General features: G+C 47.1%; 1 protein-coding gene across 1 annotated transcript; it reads left to right on the forward strand.

Annotated features, from left to right (window-relative positions):
- Positions 1–20,112: 20,112 nt before the first annotated feature.
- Positions 20,113–24,136, forward strand: LOC120703759 (receptor kinase-like protein Xa21). The gene is made up of 2 exons (XM_039987928.1): positions 20,113–23,284; positions 23,441–24,136. The coding sequence occupies exons 1-2, from the start codon at positions 20,245–20,247 to the stop codon at positions 23,824–23,826; spliced, it is 3,426 nt and encodes a 1,141-aa protein (XP_039843862.1). The 5' UTR covers positions 20,113–20,244; the 3' UTR covers positions 23,827–24,136.
- The last annotated feature ends 1,460 nt before the right edge of the window (positions 24,137–25,596 follow it).

The following is a 25,596-nucleotide window of genomic DNA, read 5'->3' on the forward strand; positions in this document are numbered from 1 at the left end:
ACCGTGAAGTGAACTGCGATCCTCGGTCAGATATAATCTTCTTGGGCACACCATGCAGACAGACAATTCGGGAGATGTACAACTCTGCAAGTCTGGCACCGAAGAAGGTAGTGTTCACTAGAATGAAGTGGGCAACCTTTGTCAAATGATCCACTACTACCCATATGGAGTTGTACCCCTTCTGAGTATGAGGCAATCCCACAATGAAGTCCATAGTGATTTCCTCCCATTTCCACTCTGGAATCTTCAATGGTTGTAATAGACCTGCTAGCCTCTGATGTTCAGCCTTGACACGCTGACAGGTGTCACAGATAGCCACATACTCTACAACAGAACGCTTCATGCCATACCACCAGAATCGTTCCTTGAGATCATAGTACATCTTGGTACTGCCCGGATGAATAGAGTAAGCTGTATCATGAAGCCTCACTCATAATCAACTTCCTGAGATCATTCACATCTGGCACACAGATTCGGTTCTTGTACCACAAGGTCCCCTAATCATCCTCTCTGAAATGAGGTGCTTTGCCGACCTTGAGTAACTCACGGATCTTCTGCAGCTTCTTATCTTGTTTCTGATGCTGCCTGATCTCTGCCTCTAGGGTGGGTTCTGCTTCGAATGCCGCACTCGAAGTATGATGCAAGAAACCCATAATCAACTGCTCAAACTCCTCACATAACTCTTGAGGCATCTGGAAAGCCACGGCCATGTTGACATAACTCTTCCTGCTCAGAGCATCTGCTACAACATTGGCCTTGCCCGGATGATAATGAATCTCTGGGTCATAATCCTTGACTAGCCCTAGCCATCTTCTCTGCCGCATGTTCAGCTCATTCTGCGTGAAAATATACTTGAGGCTCTTGTGATCGGTGTAGATATCACACCTCTGCCCAAACAAGTAATGCCTCCAGATCTTTAGAGCATGCACAACTACGGCTAACTCCAGATCATGAGTCGGATAGTTCAACTAGTGCCGACGTAACTTCCGTGAGGCATATGCAATCACTCTGCCTTACTACATTAAGACACATCCCAGACCATCTCTCGATGCATCATAATACACTGTGAACCTCTTGCTCTAGTCAGGTAGAGTAAGGACTGGCGCTGTGGTCAACCTCTTCTTCAACTCATCAAAGGCTGCCTGACGCTCATCAGTCCAAAAGAAATCCGCACTCTTCTCTAGCAAAGAAGTCAAGGGCTTCGTGATCTTGGAGAAATTCTCAATGAACCTCCGATAATAACCTGCTAAGCCCAGAAAGGAACAGATCTCCTTCACAATCTGGGGCACCTTCCAGAAATTCTCAATGAACCTCCGATAATAACCTGCTAAGCCCAGAAAGGAACAGATCTCCTTCACAATCTGGGGCACCTTCCAGTCAAGCACATCCTTCACCTTGCTGGAGTCTACCGCAATACCTCCCTTGGAGATGATATGACCGAGGAAGGGAACCTCGTCAATCCAGAATTCACATTTACTGAACTTGACATATAACTGGTGCTCCCTCAGTCTCTGCAATACCAACTTCAGATGAACTTCATGCTCTGCCTCTGACTTAGAATATATCAAAATATCATCAATAAAGATCACCACAAAGATGTCCAGATAATCCATGAAAACTTTATTCATTAGATGCATGAAGAAAGCCGGGGCATTGGTGTAGCAAAAATGGCCTCTCATGCCATATTTCAATATAATGTTTTGGCGATTGCTGACACACACAACACTTGGACTAATATGATTGTTAAGATGACCATTCTCAGGCTTTTAGGTCCAAGTGATGACAAAGAGAAGATAGGCGTAGCTAGGCCCGAAGGGCCACCCCTCGCGGGTCTCAGTGCAGCGCCCTGAAACCTCTTCGGTCCAAAGGACGAGAATTGAAGAGACCTTGAAGAAATCCAAGTCGAAAAGATCAAAACGAAGACAATTTGCTATCACCGGTTAAACCGATGATGAGCAAATTGCACTCATCGGTGCAATGAACACAGAAGCTGCGAGCTAGAGTTTGGCACCGGATTAACCGGCGTTGGGTGTTTTACACTCACCGGTGTAATGGACTTGGAGGCCGAAGAAGCAGCAGGAGTTTTACAGGCACCGGTTAAACCGGCGCTCAAGGCAAAGTGAACGTCGGTGTAGTTGTCCAGAGAGTTGGTTTTCGGGAACTCTGGGACAGTTACATGCACCGGTTAAACCGGCGATAAAGATACATTCACCGGTTGATTACGTCGGTTGATTAAGGTAGCCGTTGAAGTATAACGGCTAGTTGGAAAAAGGCGCTCACCGGTTAAACCGGTGATGACACAAAGTTGATCATCGGTTTAACCGGTGATAGCGTTTTTTGTCAGCCACTTTTCCAACGGCTCTTTTGGAGTATGTGGGCTATATATACCCCCCAGGGCCGGTTGCTGCATAAGGTTGGATGCCAGAAAAGTTGAAGGAAGTGTTGCCAAAGCAAACTAACATCTCCAACCATCCTAGCAAAGCTTAGTGTCATATCTAGCTTGTGAGAAGCTTTGAGAGAGTGCTTTGAGCACTTGTATAGGGATTAGTTCTTGTGAGAGCTCCCTTGAGCAAAGTCTTGCTGCGGCAAGTAATCAGTGTACTCGTCGTGTGACCCTCCGACTTGGTGTGGAGAGGCAACGACACTTTGTGCGGGGAAGGAGACCCCTCTTGGTGAGAAGCTCCAATAGTGAAGACGGTGTCGTTGGTGACGCTTTGAGAGAGACGGTGGCGATGGTCTTGTCTTGGTGACTTGGCGCCAGTTAGCCTTTGCTTGCCGGAAGCCTTGGTGGCGAACGCAAGACGGTGATCAAGCGAAGAGACTCGGCATCACACTTGCTCTTGTTGGACAAGTGGCCTGTGGACGTAGGGAGGGACTTGGTGTCCTAACCGAACCACGTTAAATCGTGTGTCTTGGTGTCTTCACGAGAGTTTGCATATTCTCTCCCTTACCTCTTTACTTACCATATTACGTTTCCGCATTTGCTCTATCTTACGTGCCTTTACTTTCCTAGTTAGTTTGATTAGGAATTGGCTATAGGTTGCAAGTCTTTTAGGGGTAAGTAGAGAGTAGCATAGATAAACCTTAGTCATAACTAGCATGTGTAGGACGTGTTAGGTTTATCTCATGCAAATAGATTGAGCCCTAGGATAGAAAGCGATTAGCGACCCTATTCACCCCCTCCCCCTCTAGGGTCGGACACCCCGGCGATCCCTTCAATTGGTCAAGCCGAAAAACATGACCGTATACTCATAGAGCCCATACTTGCATGTGAATGCCGTCTTCGGGATATCCTCGGGATGAATCTTCAACTGATGATAACCCGAACACAGATCAATCTTCAAGAAGACACAAGCACCCTGAAGCTGATCAAATAGATCTTCCATGGGGGGCAATGAATGCTTGTTCTTGATGGTGACAGCATTCAAATCCCGATAGTCCACGCACATCCTCTTCACGCCGTCCTTCTTCTCTACAAGCAATATCGAAAAAGCCCAAGGAGAGAAGCTGCGGCAGATATAGCCCTTGGCTAGCAACTCATCTATAGTCTTCTTAACCTCTTCATGCTCAATGGGTGCCATGCGATAGGGGTGCTTAGCAATAGGAGCTGTGCCAGGCAAGAGATCAACAGAAAACTCAATGTCGCGATCAGGCGGCATACCTGGCAACTCATCAGGAAAGACATCCGGGAACTCAGACACCACGTAAATACCATCCGTGGGTCTAGCCTCCATCTGATGAAGAAATCCAGAAGGCTCAGAAGCACTGACTGTCACCTCCAGACCATTGGGTGCTGATAAGTGAACTGTCCGATGAGCACAATCAATTCTGACACCCCATTTAGCAAGAGTCTCCATACCCAGAATGACATCAATGCCCATGGTGTCAATGATCATCAGATTGGTGCTGAATGCTAACCCCTCTTATGATTATGCTAACTCTGGGACAATAGATATGAGTCCTCAACTGCCCTCCCGGTGAAGATACTAGCATACCCCTCTTTAAAGTGCTTGTAGTGAAATGATGTTGCTCAACAAAAGACTTGGTAATGAAAGAGTGAGTAGCACCAGAATCGAAAAGCACTGTGGCAGGATGAGAATTGACCATGAACGTACCAATAACCACGTTAGGAGCCTCAGCCGCAGTATCGACTGTCACGTGGTTCACCTTTCCCTGTACTTGCGCCCTGGGCTGAGTTGGGCGCCTCTGCTGACTGGACGGCGTCTCCTGCGGGCAGGCATTGGCGTAGTGTCCCAAGTCCCCACACTTGAAGCACGCGCACGCAATGAGAGCTGGCACCTGTGGGCCGGCAGGGGGGGTGGGAACTCCCTGCCATGGAGCCTGTGGAGCGGGACGAGTCGGTGGAGCCTGGTACCTCTGACCCGTCTGCTGCTGCTGCTGCTGCGGCGGACACTGCTTGTACTGCTGCTGCTGGTAGGAGGGCGAGTGTTGCTGCTGGATGCAGCAGGAGCGAGCTTCCTTTTCTTATCCTCCATCTCATGGCGCTTCCGCTCCGTGTTGAGGGAACTATCCACCAGCTCGTTGAAGTCGCGGAAGTGGTGGTTCAGCAGCGCATACTGGAGATGGTCGTCGAGCCCCTCCCTAAAGTGCTCCTGCTTGTCGCCATCATCGGCGACGTAGGTGGTGGCGTAGCGAGCGAGCTGGAGGAAGCGGTCACGGTTCTCCGTCACCGTCATAGCTCCCTGCTTAAGCGCAAGGAACTCCTTCCGCTTCATCTTCATCACGCCGGCGCGGACGTGGTGGCTCCGGAAACACTCCCGGTACTGGACCTAGGTGAGAGCGTCCCGGTCCTGAGCTGGGTAGGACTCCCACCAGTCAAGAGCAGACCCTCGCAGCTGCCCTGCTGCGTATAGGACTCGCTCCCTGTCGTCTCACTGAGCGACGTCCAACTGGCGCTCCACTAAGCGAAGCCAGTCGTCAGCTTGGAGTGGATCAGCCGTGTGGGAGAACGTCGGCGGGTGACCCCTCAGAAAGTCCGCGTGCTTGTCGTGGTGCTGTTGCGGTGGGGGAGGCGGTGGCTGAGCATGGACCTGCTGCAGTGCCAAAATAGTATTGTTCAAGGTCGCCATCATCTGCATCTGGAGCTGGAAAAACTGCTCAGGCGTCAGGGGCGATGGCATCGGCATCGGCTGGCCGGTTCCCTGGTTACCCTGCCCCTGCGGCTGCTGACCAGTGCCGGTCCTCCTGGTGTTCACCATCTGATTGGAATAAAAGATTCATGAGCGGAAGATATTGCAAATAACCGGAAAGGAAACTCTGGAATGATAAAGTAGAGTGAAACAGAGTGTATGGTTTTACGCCCAACGATCTTACTCATTTTTATTACTTAGTTCAAATTTAACTTAAGAGCTGATTTAAATCAAGCAAGTTTAACAACTACACTATGCAATCAACTAAAAATCCAAATCAAACATGTTGCATAATAACAAGCATTTAAAATTCACACCTTAGTCGAGTTTATCACACATCTCGACTAACACAACTCGTCGCTGGCGTTCTAGCGTACTCTTTGCAAAGGTAGCCTAAACTTATAAGGTCAGATTATTTCAGGCCAAAGTCTACGAAAAAGATCAAACTAATTCTATAGAAATAACAAGAGGGGACGAGCACATCAAAAATTTAGGACTCAAGGAATATATATAGACGCATAAATGATTTTCAATTTTTTCGGAAGCAAGGCAAGAGAAGAGAAGTCCTTAAACTCGACCAGTTCTACCTAGGCTTTTGTCCTACAGTCGACATGGTTCTGATACCAATTCTATCACACCCGGTTTACAAAGGACAATAACCGATCAATCATATATGCGCCAGGATCAAGTCACGCATATATACAACAGAATCATCAAGATATCACAACACATGTCACGTAAAATGAGATAATAAATGAGTACGAATTTATTATTACAATAATGACATTAAGTCTGATACAAATGCGGAAGTTACATAAGAGATTACTCAACATTAATTATAGAACTACAGAGAACCAAGCCAAACCACCAAGGTAACCAACTAATCAAAAGGAGGATCTGGGCCGCTCATGACCGTGAGCACAGTTAGTATACCAGTTTTATACTCTCGAGAGGTTGCACATCTTTATCCATAAGTCGTGAGCTATGCTAGTTGTTCACCCCAATTCCTTTGATGAGATGACTAGCAAGCGCACTACGAGGCCGTTACAAAGGATCACGTTGGCAAGGTGTAACCGCTAAGGATTCTGGATCAGCGACGATGGGGCCCACCTCAAGGGGAACAACACACAACACAGTCCAGCGAGAGGAGCAGGGACCATTGAAGCTTACCACCCCTCTTGCCTCGTAGGTTACCGCTAAGGATTCTGGATCAGCAACGATGGGGCCCACCTCAAGGGGAACAAGCACATAGCACAGTCCAGCGAGAGGAGCAGGGACCATTGAAGCTTACCAACCCTCTTGCCCCGCAGGTAAGTTACTCCCGAAACAAAATGACCTAATTAGTAAGCCAAGACTGTCCCATTCCAGTCTTGTAGTTGCGCGGTTGTCCCAGGTTGTCGCTCTATGAACCGGTCCTTATGGAGAGTGGCCGACCAAGCACTAACCACCGTGCCGGCCCCCTAAACCAAGTTTCTAGAAAAACATCTTTTAACGAGACATGAGCCACTCAAGCACACAGCACAAAGGGCCACGCTCAGAATTAAGTTGCATAGAACCATTAATCAAATTAATTAAAAAGGACCATGTGTGAGAGCGCAGCACCTAGCACAATCTAACCAAAATGCAACCCAAGGTATAAATATAAGGACCAAGGTGGCTAGGAAAATCCTTATAGGCATACAGTATTAAAATGCAGTATGAAATTATATTTAAAAGTGACAGAAAATGTTCATGTTATACTTGCCTTTCTCAAACTTCTCCTACTGCTCAAACTGCTCAGAAGGTGGCTCCTGGTACTCCTCCGGTGGCTCAACGTCTACTCACGATCGCAACGCCAGAACAAAGTCCAACACATACACATACATGCAAACAAAAGCTAAGGATAAGAAACAATACATCATTACATAAAAATAGCATACAAAACTGAGCTAAAACTATTCTACGCTTTAGAACGCTCGCGTGGGCGCAAAAACCACCTAAAACGGAGCTAAGACGTGAAAACTAGGGCTAAAACTAGGTCCAGGGACTAAACTGCAACAAAACAGGAAGTTCCAGGGGGTTCTGCGCAAAAACTAGGGACCTATACATAATTAACCTATAGACGCAGGGTCTAATGTGCAAAAACTACAGCTCTGGACTGCGGGTTCTATTTCTAAAGAGCTCAGGGGCCTAAACTTTAAAAACAGGACCTAACTATAAATACTTTTAAACTTGGGTGGACCGTGGGTTGATTTCAAGGAAACCTAGGGTCTCTTTAACAAAACTGCCAGGCCGAACCGGTATCTTCAGATCTGATCCGTTGGATCGAGATCCGGCGGATCAGATCGAACCGGTACGCGATCTAATCGTCTGCGTCCGTGATGGACCATGCGGCTCAGGTCAAAGGGGACGCGGGGGCGGGGGCGCAGAGCGCCGGCGACCAGTTCCCACGGCGGTGCTTGGCTGAACTAGCCGGAGTTCATCGAAAACGATTCTTCGGGGGTCAAGTCGACCCGGGCTTGGGTCTAGGATGTTCAGCACGACAAGCGTGATTCACCTGAGGCTTAAGCAGGGTTCGGCAGGGCTCAGGGCGGTGTGCGCGGTAGCAGGGGCGGATCTGCACAGCGAGGCTCGCCAGCGTGCGTGTGATTGTGCTCTGCTGGGCTCAGGTCTGAGTGCTGGAGGTTCCGTGTGCGTGCGCAGAGCTAAAGCAAGACAAGCAAGGCACGTGCGGGGCCAGGCTGTGCTGCAGTTAGCTCGCCACGGGCAGGTGGCGGCGGAGCACCGGCAATCCAGCGTTCCAGCCTCGGGCATGAGCTACGTGCTAAGCCAACAGGTGCAAAACGTAGCGGGTGTCACGGTGGTGCTCACCTAGTACTGGAATCCGGGCGGTGTGACCGTGCAGAGTGGTCAGCGTCAATGGCGAGCGGTGGCACACAGGCGGAGCTCGGGGACGGGGATGACAGCATACACCTCCGGCTCCTGGACTCCACGGATCAGTTCGTGGTGATGATGCGAAGGTGTAGCAGGGGTCAGGGTGGCCTGGAGCTCACCGGCGGCGAGGAATTTCCCAGAATTGGATTTACCTGTAGTGGCGGTTCCGGAAGAAATTCTGGCGCGTGCAAGGCGAAGGCCGAGGGCAGCGGGCTCGGGGTCGGTCCTGGGCACAGGACGGAGCTTCTGCGGCGGCTCTGGCGGGCTGTGGTGTGGTGGAGCGGCGGGTCTACGGCGGCGCAGGGAATCTGCTCCGACGCAGAGGGTGTGGCGGTGGTGCTAGAGCTCGGGAACGGCGGCTATGGCGAGGATAGGGCACAAAGGAGGGCTGCGGGCGCTAATTAAAGGAAGCCCGGGTATCTTGGGCGTGCATGCCCGGCGTGGACGCAGCGACAGTCACAGCCGTGATCCGCGCGGAGAAGCGGATCGCGCAAATGGCTCGGCGTGATCCCGTCACTGGGGTGGCGCTTCTATAAGGTGAGGGCGCGGGTGTAGCTGGTCAGTGGGTCCTGCGGGGTTGGGCGGTCCACAGGGCAGAGGGAGTCGCGGCGGGGAGGACGAGCGGCAGAGGAGATCGGTGTGGGGAGGAAGAAAGGAAAGGGGAGAAGAAGGCGCTGACAAGTGGGACCGGCATGTCAGTGGTGGGGGCGCTGCGTCGACGCGGCCTGCTGGGCTGGCGCTGGCGTTGGGCCGAGCTGAGGCAGTGTGGGCTGGAAAACAGGGGTGGCGCTGGGACACGGGGAAGGAAAAGGAGAGAGGGAGCGGGCCGGCTGGTTGGGCCGCTGTACTGGTTTCAGGGTTTGGTTTTCTATTTTCCTTTTCTATTTCTTTTCCTATTTCAAACCTATTCAAAACTGTTTGAATTCAAATGAAATTTGAATTCAAACCCTAAGCACACAACCAAAATAAAACTTATGCACCAGCATGAATGCACAAACATGTTTAAACCTAGAAAAATTTTAATTGCTTGCGAAACAAAATTAATTTAAATGCAAGGCTAAGCATATAAAATCCTAGAAAATTAAATAAAGCCAATTAAATTTATTATAAATGCTGAAATTTTACATCAGGGTGTTACATTGTCCCTTGACAGCTTTGGCTAGCTGAAATCATACGTCGAATTCTGAGAGGGCGTACATCCACTTGCCGAGCCGCCCCTTGAGGATGGGCGCCGATAGCATGTGCTTGATGACGTCAGGTCTCCGTGTTGAGCAGGTAATGCCGCAGCTTGGTGCAAGTGAAGTACAGACATAAGTAAAGCCGTTCCATCTCGATGTACCTTATCTCCACGTCGAGCAGACGTCGGCTGAGATAGAACACGACCCTCTCTTTTCCCTGGAATTCCTGGATTAGCACAGAGCCGATGGAGACCTCATCGCTTGATAGGTACACTACAAACGGTTGGCCCAGCTGGGGTGGGACCAACAATGGCGGTGAAGATAGGTACTGCTTCAAATCGTCAAATGTCTTCTGCTGCTCCTGCCCCCAGGTGAAGTCACTGGCGCTCTTGATTTTCACAAGTGGCATGAACGGCTCTATCTTACCAGACAGATTCGATATGAATCGTCTGATGTAGTTCAGTTTGCCGATCAGACTCTGCAGCTGCTTCTTATCACCTAGCGGGGTCATCGTCATGATGGCATTCTTGCTCTTGTCACCTATCTCGATCCCACGCTCGTGCACCATGAAACCCAGGAACTGTCCTGCTGTGACACTGAACGCACACTTTTTAGGATTCATCTTTAGTCCATGGAGCCGCGTGCGTTCCAGTACTCATCGCAAAATCGGCTAAATGTACCTTCGGTTGAGCCGATTTGATGACCACATCGTCGATATACACCTCCACCAGCTGTCCGATGAGGTCATGGAAGATGTAGTTCATCGCCCGCTGGTAGGTTACTCCAGCGTTCTTGAGGCCGAAGGTCATGACAATCCACTCGAACAGGCCGATATTACCCGAACATCTGAATGCGGTCTTGAATATACCTTCTTCTGCCATCAGAATCTGATTGTACCCGGCATTGCTATCGAGGAAACTCATCATCTTGTGACCGGCTGCTGCGTCCACGAGCAGATCGGCCACCGGCATCGGGTATTCATCCTTGGGTGTGGCTCTGTTGAGATCCCTGAAGTCGATGCAGACACGAAGCTGGCCGTTCTTCTTTCTGACATTTACGATGTTAGAAATCCACATGGCATACCTGCACGGCCGGATGAAACCCGCTTCGGTCATTCTCTGAATTTCATCTTTGATCTCCCCTAGGATGCTAGGATTGAACTTCCTGGGAGGTTGTGCGTAGGGGCGAAAACCAGGCTTGATCGGCAACCTGTGCTCCACTATCGAACGATCCAAGCCGGGCATCTCGTGATACTCCCACGTACAGCAATTTGCAAATTCCTTGAGGAGAGCGGTGAGCTGTGATTTGGCCTCGAGTTCGAGCTTCTTACTTATGTATGTAGGACGAGGACGATCGCCCAGCCCGATGTCAATCTCCTCAAGATCATCGGTCGGCGTGAATCCAAAACCCAACTTGCCGTCCTCTGCCAGCTCAGAACTGCAAATCATAAGAGGCATGAAATAATAAAAGGGCCGATGGCTTGCATCAGCCGATGTTATTTCATTTTGAATCAAAGAATTTACATATTTCTGTTGCCGATTGCCAGAATCGGCTTTACAACTGTAAAGAAAACATTATTATTAAAAAAGGGGCCGATCGCACGGATCGGCCATACTCTGAGTAAATGTTCTCATGAACTGCCGCCGATTGCTGGAACCGGCATGACTCCGTTTTTTGACTGGTTGACAAAGCACCAGTCCTGATCCTTCCTGTCGGTCTGGCATTCCATCCCTTCTCCCCACAAGCTCGGAGGATCCGCCATGGTCACGTCACACAAGTCATCGGCTTGAACCACCTCCACCTCATCGCCGTCCCATTGCATTAAGCAATGATGCATGGTGGACGGCACGCAGCAGTTGGCGTGTATCCAATCTCGGCCAAGCAGGGCCGAGTAATGCCCGTCGGAGTCCACGACGAAGAAAGAGGTGCTGACTGTCTTGTGACCAATGGTTAGGTCGACGTTGAGGACTCCCTTTGCTGGCGTGGGGCTGCCCTTGAAATCATTGAGGACCACATTGGTCTTGACCAGGTCTTCTTCCATCCTGCCGATCTTGCGACATACCCCGTACGGCAAGAGGTTGACTGCCGCACCGGTGTCCACCAACATCCTGTTGACCGGCTTGCCGTTGATGTAACCCTTGAGGTACAGCGGCTTCAGGTGACGGTACTTCTTGTCGATCGACTTCTCGAAGACAATAGCTGCAGGCCCCAGATTTAGTTGCGCCACTATCTCCTGGCTTGGCTAGGGGCTGCAGAATTCCTCCGGCAGGAAGAACACCATGTTGATGTCGGCCGATGAGTCTGCCCTCCGTTTTCCTGATGGAGCGCCTATCCCAACTGCTGCTGGATCGGCCGATGCGCTGATGTTGGTGGCCGGCTGCACCCTCCTCCAAACCATGTTGCATGTTCTGCGCGGGGGAGGGATGGCCGCCGGTCTGGAATTTACTTGCTTGAGGAGCCGAAGGTAATTCTTTTTGGCTTGTTCGAGGCTGCGTAGTCTCTGGACTCTCCGCTTTTGTGATCTGGAGAGCCCGTCTGGACACCACCTCAGGAGGTGGCATTCCTCGTGCATCCTGCTGGGTTCCTCCTACGGCGGCCGCTCGGGTGACGCACGACGCGATCGGCGTGGTGATGGGTGTTCCAGCCTCTGGAACACCGACGGTCGCCGATCTCCCTACCGCCGGGTAGAGCACTCCGGGCAATCCTCGGAAGTTGGGAGATGCTCCATCCCCTGGCTCCAGTAGTACTGGAAGAATGGGCACTCCCAGTGCTCCCTGATTCCTCCGTTGTCGTGGCGGGTGCGCCTTTCATTGTGCCGCCGCTCATGACGGAGGCGTTCCTCCTGTCGATGCCGTGTTTCCCGACGGCGCTCTCCACTGTGTGAGTGGCGGCGTGGGCCGTGGTGGAGCCCGCGTCCTCTGTAGACCCGCTCATGACGGTAGATGCACCGGTCTTCATGGTGTCGGACTTCAACATGCTGATGTTCAGGTCTTGCATATAAGCCGATCAACGCCCCTGAATTGGGTCGTGATCGGAGGTTCCTGTCGACCTCTTTTGCCGACACGTGGTGTTCGGGCTTGAACTCCAGGGGCCGATCGTCATCAGGATCGGCCTTTTTCCTTTCCCTTGGAACTGTGCGCAAGCGACACCATGTTAATCGAGGGAAAGACAGGTACACCGTGCTCACCGCGCGCAGTCCTGGCGATGAAGCATCCTTATTCAATTGCGCTCTGCATCCACTGGAGGGACGCGGAGGACTCCTCGGATGGAGACTATTGCGGCGCAGGCACAATGTCCACCACGTTGATGTTTGGGAAGGGCGTCTTGTCGACCTTCATCTAGTTCTGCATGTAAACCAGACGCCCCTGCTCGATGGCGCTCTGTATCTGCTGGCGCAAAGCCCTACAGTCGACTGTCTGGTGGGAGTCGATGGTGTTGTGCCATTTGCAGTACTTGCACCCTTTGAGCTCGTCGGCCAAAGAGATCCGATGTCCGGCCGTAAGCTCCAGCTATTTCTCCTTGAGGAGCAGGTCGAAGATCTGCTCCGTCTTGGTTACATCGAAGTCATAGCCGATGGTCGCCTCGGGTCGCTTGAGCCAGGGGCAAGGCAAAGGCTGAGACGCCTTGGCCCACTGGACGACAGCCACCTCGTCCTCATTGGTCGGTTCCTCGTCAGTGGCCTGGAAGTAGTTGACCGGCCTCTGCGGCTTCTCTGCATACAAATCAGGGTGGAGACGTTCGTAAGCAGATACCTTCGACAAGAGGTGACCGATGGAGTCGAAATCCGTTGGCCCGTAGACGCCCTTGGTGACTCGGGAGAGTCCACCGTAGGCGAGTTCCGCAAGATTCCTCTCTGACAGGTGGAGAGAGTAGCATCTATTGTGGGTCTCGCCGAAGCACTGGATGTACTGGCTCACGATCTCCGATGGTTTCTGACGGAGGGCTGTGAGGTCTGACAGCGTAGCTTCATCGGAACCGGAGAAGAATTGAGCATGAAATTGCTCCAGCAGCTGCTTCCACAACGTGATGGATCCTGGCGCCAGGGAAGTGTACCACCCGAATGTCGCCCCGGTCAGCGACAGGGAGAAGATCCAAATCTTCATGTGTTCGGCGATAGCTGCGACGCTGAGCTGAGCAGTATATCGGCTGATATGCTCCACTGTGCTAGTGTTGTCATTGCCGCTGAATTTTGAGAATTCCGGCACCTTGAACTTGGGCGGCGACGGCAGCTGGTCGTAGACCTCCGGATATGGCTTAGAGAACGTGACGATGCCCCTCTTCGGGGCAATTCCAAACTGAGTCTTCAGGATCTCAGCCAGCTGATCCTGGAGGTTTCCAGTCCCTGTGCCGATGGACTGACTAGCCTGGTTGTGAGAAACCGGCCCTGCTCCGTACTGGCTTTGCCAAGCCAGTAGCTCTTGATCGACAGGTTTGTCCCTGCCGATAGTTGTGCGGATGTTGGCACTGGCCTCCTTGGCCGGCTGTTGCCGGCGGTAGGGCTCTTCATCCGCCCGCAGTGGCCTGTAGCGGAGCTGACAGGTGTACCCTTCTGGTATGAATGCGGGCGGGTTGTCGTAACAGGTTGGCCTGTCATGTTGATCTTGAGGTACGTAGAGGATGAACTCCGCTTTTGTCCCTTCAGGGGCATTGATCTGCGGGATCTGGAGCGGACGCGTGTAGAACCTCTTTTCTTCCGCATGGGAGTTTATCACTGGGCCGATGTCTTGATCGTGTTCACTAGCCAGAACTGATCTGACAACGCAGGCCACCATGTTGTCCATGGAGTTGAGGATGACCTCGGTCTGGTGGAGGAGAGCGTGATGAATCATGTAGTTGATCTCCTGCCGAAGTGCCTGACTGTGCTCTTCTGACGGGACGAACAGACCGATCCCGTCAAGAGCCGATTCTGGAGTACCGGTGCACTTGATTCCTCCAGAGCAGGTCCACGTGAAGTGCTTGAGGACCTCTTCTGCCAGGCCCGCTATGACATGGTCGTACTTGCGCCGGTGTTCCCCGGTGAGGTTGTCCAGCGTTGGTGGGCCGGACTTCCCCTCCGGGAGGAAGACATCGTTGTCCTGCTCGCCGGCCTTGGAGCTAGCCTGCTTCGGAGGCATGGTCTCGATGTCGATGTCGATGTCGATGGTTCCACCAGGCGTGCCAAAAGATGTGTTGCCGCGGGAAACCGACGGACGGAGGTCCGGCGATCAACACACCGCTGAGCCGGGAGATTGCACTACTGCTACCCTCGTCTCTCCTAGTGCGGCTCGTGCTTGGCTTGATGTTCAGGGCGTGCCACCTGGCTTGACCTGCAGCTAGGAAGGGGTGAGTGTTGTAGCTTCCGTCTCCTGCTTTCCCTATATCACACGAAAGTAAACGTTAAATTCCTGCCGATCGCTCGAATCAGCATCTGTTAGCCCCATTGCCTTACATCGGCAAAATCAGCCGATCCGGGGGCGTCCAATAGCATATCGGCACATCTGCCGATTGAAGATGCATTTAATAAAAGAAAGTAAATAAAATGCATCTATGAAGAATAAAACATGCTTCGAAACATGATATAAACAAATCTACCTATCCAGATCGGCTCTTGCTACGCACAACATAGAACAATCTAAGCATGCGTGAACATAGCCAGGATCTCCAAAGAAACCCATCCACACAGATAGATCTAATCTAAGACATATCGGGTAGGGTGATCGGCACACGTTATCCTATCGACAGGTCGCATGCACGTGTTGCAGCGCATGTCGTGGATTGTAACAAATGGCTAGGTAACGCGTTTCGATCCGTATGACTAATCGATCTATCAACTCGAAGCACAGATGCAAAAGCAGATCGAAAAGCATACAACGTAATCAGGATAACTAGCAGTTCTCACCATCAAAAATGCTTCAGTACAAGATCCACCATGGTACAAGGCTCAAGCCATGATGCTCTAACGAGACTACGAGAGAATCCTTAGAGCAGCATGGCGCTTACCTCGAGAGAAACCCTAATACGATTAGGGGTGGCGATGCGCTGAGAGTTTGTTGGAGACAACCGCTGCTTGGGGAACGTTTGCCATCAAATTTTATTCATTGGGTATGAGTACATATTTATAGTCTGGAGACTTGATGTCCAAGCTAACAAACCCTAGTTTAAATAATACAAAAACTAGGCTATCTCTAATAATATACAGATAAGAAGAGCCCATCGGCTCTTGGCGTGGACCGCAATCGCCTCTCCCTTGGATGATCCGAACCGGCCCATCAGACAGCTTCGGCCCATATCCGTCTTGGCCAAATACCGGCGGTAACAAAACCCTAAATCCCCTCGCCGCTACCTGTGCCGCCACCCACCCTTTGCCGTGCACCCAAGAACAGAGAGGGGAGAGGAAGAGGAAGAGAAGAGAAGAGAAGGGAAACTAGGGCACGTCATCATCGATCCTCGCCGTTCCTCTCCAAAAACCGGTTGGGATTGCTCTCCTCTTTCCATTTTCCCCCATCTCCATGGTTTTTCCTCGCTGTTCATGGCGGTGCTGCCTTGTGTGGTGTAGTGCAGCGAGGTTGGATGCAAGGAAGAAGGGAAAACGGAGTGGAATCGCTGTAGTTATCGTCGTCATCGCCGTCACCTTTGTAGTTGTCATCGTCATCGCCATCTCCTTTGTTCTTTTCAAGGGCAAACCCTAGGTGAGACATGCCCCTGCTGTAGAACATGTTTTTCCTCTAGTTTTAGATATTTTTAACTCATGGGAGTAGCAGTATTAGTCGCTGTTTGGACTAGTTTCTCAGCACGCCATCAATCCGCACAGTTTCTGTTCGTGGCAGTTTTTCGTGCTCTTAATGATCTCAAAAAAAAATATTAAACCTTTATATGAGTTGGAGAAGAATTAGAGATCTTTCCATGGCCGTAGAGAACACCTCAATCGGATTTAAGACGAGGGAGAAACTAAGGATGGAATCTGACTATTTTTCAGTCTTGTAATTCTGGGTAGTGTCTGATAACAAGAAGTTTAGGAAATTTTAATGGTATTTTTGGACTTTTTGGTAGTTATAAGAGTTGTATAGAATTTCAAAAGCTTTCCAGATTGGTAAAGTTCACATTTGTCAGAATTTTGGAGCTTCGGTTATGACTGTTTTAGTAGGACTGTTCCGCAGAATCTTTCAGATTACTAGGTTAAGCTTCACCTCGAATTTACCCAATGTTGATGATTTTTTCTCTACTTTTGGATAGCTAGAAAGTTGTAGTTTCTCCAATTATCTTTCATGTGGAAAAAGATGAGAATTTTTGTCCATTAGAATTAAAGATTCCAAAAAAAATAAGCAACAGTGCTGCTGTTTTCAGTAGATTAGCATGTGTTGACGTGAGGACGTTGGGTTCAGGCGTAGGATTGCTTTGCTCAATGTCTTTATTTTGAATCATGTTTGTGTTGGTGCTGAGTTATACTTGTGAACAGGTGGTGCACCTTCGGATCGTTGCTTAGCTCACGTTCTTGATCTTCGGTGGAGGCAAGTAAACGTAGCGAAGTGGTCTACTCGCTTTAACTTTGTTATTTCAATCGCCTCCACTAAATTTTCAGAATTTCACACTAGCCATATAATCTGAAATTGGAAGTTAATGAGTAATGTGGTTGCAGCCCTCACTCCCCTCTTATTGGGACGTGCGGGTAGAAGTGAAGTCATGCATTGCATTGCATCATTTGCAATTGCACTATGAAGTATATTTATATGTTTATGTTGCACTTGATGTCCTTTATTTCCATATTATTTAAATTTGATGCTTAATCAAACAGTGATTTAAGTAACTCAGTTAAGTCAGTTTGCTTGTTGAGGTTTTTCATAAACCTCACATGTTGATTTTCCCCCTCACAGGTGCTTGAGTTTTGAAGTTGCATGCTTGGGATGGGAGTAGCCGCATATGTGCACAGACTTATCTATATATGTTGAACAAATATTTTTTTATACCATATTTTTGGATGTGGAGACTCTAATGTTGTTTTAAACTCTGTATTCCCGTGTTTCTTTTATCTATCTGAGCATTTTATGTGTTTCTTCTGCTTGTTCTTTTGCATAGCTCCTTCTTGCTATTTTTTATTTATAGTATGCACTTATTTTAGCTGTAACATTGTGTGGTAATGCTCTAGAATGATGCTACTGTTCTGGAGTGTTACAAGAGGATAAAGCCTGGATGGGTCAGAAAGTATTTATTTTAGTCTAGATTGGAGAGTGAGGCCTTGCAGCTACTGTGTTACATGCACAGCTGATCCATATCTATTATGTGGTGTATTTAAGTTGTCCATTATAAAAAAGCCGCTGTAGAAATTATGAATTGGAGAAAGAGTTTCTAAGGATCATTAATTGTGCTATTTTCTACTTGGAACTGTACATGAAAACTGTCCTTGGGACTGCCCTAATTCTCTATTACAAGAAACGTAGCCTACTCGGTTTATTCAAGTTTACGTACATGGAAAATATAATGCAGTCTCTCCCGAATGTGTAGAATCAGGGTGAGCTCAAAGGAAACCAGATAGTCTACTCAAATTTATGCAGTGTAGAATCAGGATGAGCTCCCGGGCTCCCAAGTGCTAATGACAAGGTGAGAACGGACTGCACGATGGTGGACAGGGGTTGTTCGGATCTGCAATAAATGTCAAAAATCACAAGATATATTCCTATGATATGGTTAACTGTAAGAAAATTATTGATACAACTGTACAGTCTCATTTTTTTCAAAAAAAAATAGGAATCAAGATAGCTCAGTTGGTTAGATCTTTTCTAGGGAAACCTACCCACTGGGATATTGGTGCTCATATTTTTCTAAATTTATTCCATGAATCGTGCTTCCCAAAAAAAAATATAAAAGTAATACTCATAACCTTTTTCCCTCAAGGTATTACAGGATCAGGAATTCATGAGAGTATTCAATACTTACCATTATGGCAAGATGGTTCTGTTGAGTCCGAGTTACTTAGTAATGCTGCGACCCAAATGACAGCGCTCCGCAGCATATCAGCTCACCTATAGAGAAGCTATCGATCAAAGTGTGGACTGGGGGCGGTCCGCTCGGCGTGTCTTTCACGGGTCAGTTTGAGTCATCTCCGATGATTGAGTAAAATGCAGTAGAGACCAACAAGGTGTATCATTTAGATCCGCGAATTTTAAAAGTGAATTTTTAGATCATCAACTTGTAATTTGTATAACTTAGTTTCATAAACTTTGAAAACATAGGTCCATAAACTCTGAAAATGTATTTTTGGATTCATAAACTTGTAATTATTTTAGACCAGCTATTATTTCTTAAATTTCATCATATGGATATATATCAACCGTTCAACTATTAAAATTTTTATATTACTTAACAGCTTAATAAGACAGTTACCGATGTCCAGACATTCCTTATAGTGTTAATCCATATTAGCATATCATGTCATGTTAACTTAGTTCCATGTCGTTTTTGACGAACTTAGCAAGTTTTTCTTTCAAAAGATGACCTTAGCAACGGGGCTGGGAGGGGGGCGACGAGTGGTTACGGTTTTGTGGTCATTTATATACTGGTGAAACTCTAGCAACATGTGGGCACCATGTAGATTCATATTGGTGCAATATCAGTGCATAAAGGCTAGGTGGAGGAGTATGGATCTCGGTGGTATAAATTATAAGTTTATGATCCAAAAATATAATTTTAAAGTTGATGGACCTAAATAACACACTCTTGTAAGTCAAGTTAAAAGAATCTCTAATGCATTTTACTTCTAATGATATAACGGCCGTTCAGCAAAGGACAGTCAAAGTAAAATGCAGTCCGCGTGCCCGAGTGACATTTAAAATTCCGATGGTCGGCATCAAGAAAATGGTGGTCAGCAGTCAAAGTCTCCACAGTAGCTCGTGTCACCCTCATCTCCACTGCACAATTCACACCATTCGTTCACGCTTTGAAAAAGCATTCCATTCACGTCATTCTCTCAAGCACCACAAGGACAACAATGTGACAGTATATTATTTTAGACCAGTTGTTATTTCTTAAATTTCTTCATATGGATATATATCAACCGTTCGACTATTAAAATTTTTATATTACTTAACAGCTTGCTAAGACAGTTACCGATGTCCAGACATTCCTAATAGCGTTAATCCATATTAGCATATCATGTCATGTTAACTTAGTTCCATGTCGTTTTTGACGACCTTAGCAAGTTTTTTTTCTCGAAAGATGACCTTAGCAACCGGGCTGGGAGGGGGGATGAGTGGTTATGGTTTTGTGGTCATTTATATACTGTTGGTAGCAACCGGGCTTATATGGATTTTTATTGGGCTCGGTCTATTAACCGAGGTGGGTTTTTAAGGAGCCCGCCTCTAAAAATAGGTGTATTAACTGAGATGGTTTTTTTAATGGTGACTACCTCGGTTAATGGATTTTGCGATGCGGTTTTTATAACCGTCTCGGTTAATAAGAAATGACCGGCATTAACCGATGCGGTTATTTTTTTTATCCGCCTGGAAGGTACTAAAAAAGTGACGGTAAATCATTTTTTAAAGTAGTGTTAGCAAGTTTTTTTCCGAAAGATGACCTTAGCGAGTTCAAGGACATGAAAAATGCATGTGTACTTGCTGCTGCCCTGCAGGGTTCAACAACTCCTGGTGATTGTAACTTGCATATGTATGTTGACGGCTCTCTGATTCTAGGTTGTCTGAATTAATCTGCCGCTTTTCCCATTTTTTCTTATTTGATATTTGTTATGATATCAATTGTCTGGTCGCTGGCAGTGGTGCGTGTACATGGCCAGGGCACTGTTCCAAGGGCGTCTAGATGAGACCAAAGGGGGGAAATAACCGCTGGCTGGTGGCTCAGCCTTGCCTATTCCAACTCCTACTTATTCAAAGCAGTCAGTCAATCACGGATACAAGTGGCCATACCCTTCTATATATGCACCATATTCGCAACCATGAGAAATCACAACTCAAAGTCTCATCAACACATCTACCACTACTACAAAAAGAGGAGTTCCTGAAGGCTTGCTCTAGGATATGGCTCCTCTAGGAACTCTCAGGTCGTCAGTGCTCCTGGCCACTGTCCTATTCCTGTCCTTTCTCTTGAGCTTCCTGGTCCTTGCCTCAGCACTTGATACTAGAACACCACCCAATAGTGATCTCCAAACCCTCCTTTGCCTCAAAGCCCATCTCTCTGACACTGTCGGGCAGCTAGCCTCGTGGAAGAACGATTCTCTTCAGTTTTGCAGTTGGTTTGGTGTTAGATGCAGCAAGACGCGCCCATCTCGCGTTGTTGCCCTGGACCTCGGGTCGTTTGAGCTCAATGGCCAAATACCTGCTTGTATTGCCAACCTCACTTTCCTCGCAAGAATCCACTTCCCAAATAACCAGCTTAGTGGTCCAATCCCTCGTGAGCTTGGCCAACTAAATAGGCTGCAGTACCTTAACCTCAGTTCCAACCATGTCAGTGGTTCGATTCCGGACACACTGTCCTCCTGTTCTCTCCTCCAGATCATCGATCTTGGTGGAAATTCCCTGCAAGGAGTGATTCCTCCAAACCTGAGCCAATGCTTAAATCTTCAGGAGCTCATCTTGCAACATAACAGCCTCAATGGAGGTATCCCTGAAGGCCTCGGGATGCTCCAGAACCTTTCAGTTTTGCATCTTGCTGGAAATAGTCTGATGGGAGAAGTTCCCCTTTCACTTGGATGCAAATCTTCACTTACAGCTGTTGTTCTGACGAATAATAGCCTCACCGGACCAATCCCATCTTGCCTAGCTAATAGTTCATCGCTTCAAGTACTGGACTTAACAAACAACCATCTTGATGGAGAGATTCCATATGCTCTGCTAAATAGCAGATCACTCAAAATAATATCCCTTGCGATGAACAAATTTGTGGGGTCGGTACCTGCTCTCTCGCACACTGACTCTCCCTTGGAGCATCTCATTCTGACTTCAAATTATCTTTCAGGTGCCATACCTTCTTCGTTAGGGAATCTTTCTTCCCTTATCAGGCTCTTGCTTGCATACAACAATCTTGAAGGCAGCATCCCCATGAGTATAGGTAACATTCCAAACCTGCAAGCACTGGACCTGACTTACAACTATTTGTCAGGAACTGTCCCAACCTCCCTTTACAATATGTCAACCCTCACATACCTTGGCATAGGCGCAAATAACCTTGAGGGGGAAATTCCAAATAACATTGGTTTCACCCTTCCAAGCATCAAAAAAATGATCTTTCTAGAGAACCAATTCCATGGTCAAATCCCTGCTTCGCTAGCGAATGCAACCAACCTTATGGTCATGGATCTACGGTACAATTCATTCCATGGAATTGTTCCTTCTTTGGGTTCTCTTCCCAACCTGCAGGAACTAAATCTAGGCATGAATCAGCTTGAAGCCGGGGATTGGTCTTTCCTTTCCTCACTTGCCAATTGCACGAGGTTGGTCAAATTATCATTATCAGAAAACAAAATCCAAGGAACGTTGCCAAGTTCCATCGGTGGTCTTCCGAACAGCTTAAAGGTTTTGCTGTTGGCAGGAAATAATATATCAGGGACGATACCACCCGAGATAGGACACCTCACAAATGTTACGGTTCTTTACCTGGGGAAAAATCAATTCATCGGAAGCCTCCCGGATACACTTGGAAATCTTTCAAGGTTAGTTTTACTAAGCTTGCCACAGAACAAACTTTCCGGGCAAATTCCAGGCTCAATTGGTAACCTAAGTCAATTGAATGAGCTCTATCTACAGGAAAATGATTTCAGTGGCCCAATCCCAGAAGCTTTAGGATACTGCAAAAATTTAGAAATGTTGAACCTCTCATGGAACAGCCTTGATGGTCGCATACCAAAGAAGCTTTTAACTCTTTCCTCCCTTTCTATGGGCATGGATTTGTCCCACAACCAACTCTCTGGTCCAATACCACTTGAGATTGGTGGCTTGACCAATCTTGGTCTCCTCAATATCTCCAATAACCAGTTGTCTGGACAAATTCCCTCCACTCTAGGCCAGTGTGTCCACTTGGAGTCCCTCCACATGGAAGGGAACCTTCTTGAAGGGAAAATCCCAAATTCTTTCGCTGACATGAGAGGCATTATTGAGCTAGATCTGTCTCGAAATAATCTATCTGGAGCAATACCTGAATGGTTTGAGTCCTTCAGCTCCTTGAACCTTCTCAATTTGTCCTTCAACAACCTCGAAGGTCCAGTACCCACTGGTGGGATTTTTCAGAGTAAAAGCACAGTGTACATTCAGGGGAACAAGAAGTTATGTGGGAGCAGTCCGTTGCTAAAACTGCCACTTTGTGATTCAAAGGCCTCCAGAAAAAAACATACTGCCAAAATTCTGAAGGTACTAGGATTGAGTGCTCTTTCTTTGCTCCTGTTATCATGCTTAGCTGTCATCCTATTAAAGAAGAAGAAAGTCAAACGAGAAGCTCAACCATCCTTCAAGGAATTGAAAAAGTTGTCATATGCTGATATAGTCAAAGCAACAAATGGTTTCTCCTCATCCAACTTGGTTGGTTCAGGAAAATCTGGATTAGTTTACAGAGCTCGATTTGAGTTTGAAGAACATACAGTTGCCGTCAAGGTTTTCAAACTTGACCAACTTGGCGCACCAAAGAGCTTCCTTGCGGAGTGTGAGGCATTGAGGAACACTCGACACCGCAATCTTGTAAGGGTTATTACTGCATGCTCAACATTTGATGCATCAGGACAGCAGTTCAAAGCTCTTATTCTTGAATATATGCCTAATGGTAGCCTAGAGAGCTGGCTCCATCCTACTAAGCTAAGCAAGTACGGATTGAAAAGCCCATTGAGTTTGGGCTCCAGAATAACGATAGCAGTGGATATAGCTTCTGCTTTGGATTATCTACACAACCATTGCATGCCTGCTGTGGCCCATTGTGATTTAAAGCCCAGCAATGTCCTTCTTGATGATGTCATGGGTGCACGTCTTGCTGACTTCGGGTTAGCTAAGTTTCTTCACGACTTCAGTCATTCATTCCATCAAAGTTCTACAAGCTTACTGGGACCAAGAGGATCAATAGGATATATTGCGCCAGGTGAGAATTTTTTGTTAAAAGACTAGAATTTTTTAATATTATGACAGTTCTTGTCTATATTCATGTTTTACTTTCCAGTATTTAACAAGATTCTCATATGGTTTTCACAGTATTAAGAGATTAAATTATTTGATCAATTATACAAAATTTTAACAGAGTACGGCTTTGGGAGCAAACTCTCAACTGAAGGCGACGTCTACAGCTACGGAATTATCATCTTAGAAATGCTCACAGGGAAGCGTCCAACAGATGAGATGTTCACTGATGGTCTGAACCTTCACAAATTCGTGGAACAAGCATTTCCTCAAAAGCTTACTGAAGTTCTAGATCCTTTCATCGTTCCAAGTTCTGAAGATGGTGATGTGCCCAACAATTTGGACCATGGAAATAATGCTACAGATGGCGTGAAGAGCTGCATTGTGCATCTTGTTAAACTTGGTCTTTCGTGCTCTATGGAGATACCAAAGGATCGACCAACAATGCACGATGTTTATGCTGAAGTCATCACAATCAAAGAAGCATTTGCAGCACTACACGGTTGAGTAAAAGGACTGTTGTTTCTGCTGTTCACATAATAGTAGAGCATGATGGCCTTTGCCTAGTTTGCTTGCTTTGTCTTATTTTGGCGCCTAATTTGCTGTGGGCATCGTTTACCCTGATTGACATTTGCTGAGGTGTTACCGTTCCCTCACACTTCGCTAGTTTGAGCTCCAGGTGAAATCCTTGATCTGGTATGTTGGATTGGGCCAGATGGCATCGGTAATGTCTCTTTTTCTTCATGGAGACGTTTGTTAGGCCCTTTGTTATGAAAAGAACATGCTCACCTATTGCTATGAAAATATATTGCTCGCATCGTCTGTCACCATTTGTGGTTGCCTGAGACCTTCAAGTGCTATCATTTGACCAGTGGTAAGAAGAGGTCTGATGGACTTCAGATACATGTGAGATCCTATGTATGCCTTGTTCATCACCTTTTTTGTGGAAGAATGACATAGTTTGTGGAGTTTATTATCTTCTCACTTCAAAAGAGAATAGATGCGACTGCATTAAAGTAGCTCTTTTCTAGTTAGAATGGGTTTACATCTTCTCACTTCAAAAGAGAATTGATGTGACTGCATTAAGTAGCTCGTATTTTTAGGGATGGATACGATACCCGTCCTTAGTTTTTGCAGCTAAAAATGCCATTTTCAGAGGCGGATAATCCAACAGCCCCTAAAAATCATGGCATGACCCGTCCTTAAAAATCGACCCCACTACTGCAAAAATGATTTTTAGGGGCTGATAAAATCGTATTTTTAGGAACGGATACGGTACCCGCCCCTAGTTTTCGCAGCTAAAAATGGCATTTTCAGGGGCGGATAATTCACCAGCCCCTAAAAATGATTTTTAGGGGCGGGTCACGGCATGACTCATCCCTAAAAATCGATTTCTAGGGACGGGTCATGCCATGGCCTACCCCTATAAATCCTTGTCCAGAAAATCAAAAAAGTTATAAAAAATTGAAAACAACAAAATAAAAAAGAAAAAAATTATCCTAGTCAAGCTACAATTTTTTTGACAAAACATACACATTTGCATCACCTAGAATTCGAACTGCCTACCTCCAGCCTCGCGCGTACCTTCATTACCACTACACTACACAAGCACTCGTGACTTTATGAGGTATGTTATTCTTTTATATTAACTCAAAAATTGATTTGTAGGGGCGGGTGATGCCATCACCCGCCCCTAAAAATATTTTTTTATTTTATCTAAAAATTCATTTAATTTTTTATATATAGCAAAACAAATTAAAGAAATGTGAAACTTCAACACTATGGTTATTGTGAACTATAGAAAAAAAATATGTCAAATATATTTCAGTATATGTAAAGGTTAAGATTATGAAAACCTTAAAGTATCACTTGAGTTATGAGATACTATATATATAGTTATAGCTATTAGAGAACTAATAATATTTTTTGGACCACTAGATGACCTTAAATGAAAAAGTTATCAACTACAAAGTTTTAGATCTCGTCATTCTCTACAATTTTAATATAAAATTTGACTTCACCCAAGATCATATGAAAAATTATGATTTTTTTTTGTGTGCAACTATTTGTAGGGGCGGGCCATGCCATCACCTGCCCCTAAAAATGTATTTGTAGGAACGGGTGAGGCCATGATCCGTCCCTACAAATGACACCATTTTTAGGGGTGGTTCATGGCGTCACCCGCCCCTAGAAATGTTCTTTTTAGGGGTGGGTGATGCCATGAACCGCCCCTAAAAATGACGCTGCTTTTTAGGGACAGGTGAGGGGGTGACCTGC

Source organism: Panicum virgatum, chromosome 4K, assembly GCF_016808335.1.
Source record: "Panicum virgatum strain AP13 chromosome 4K, P.virgatum_v5, whole genome shotgun sequence".
NCBI lineage: Eukaryota > Viridiplantae > Streptophyta > Magnoliopsida > Poales > Poaceae > Panicum > Panicum virgatum.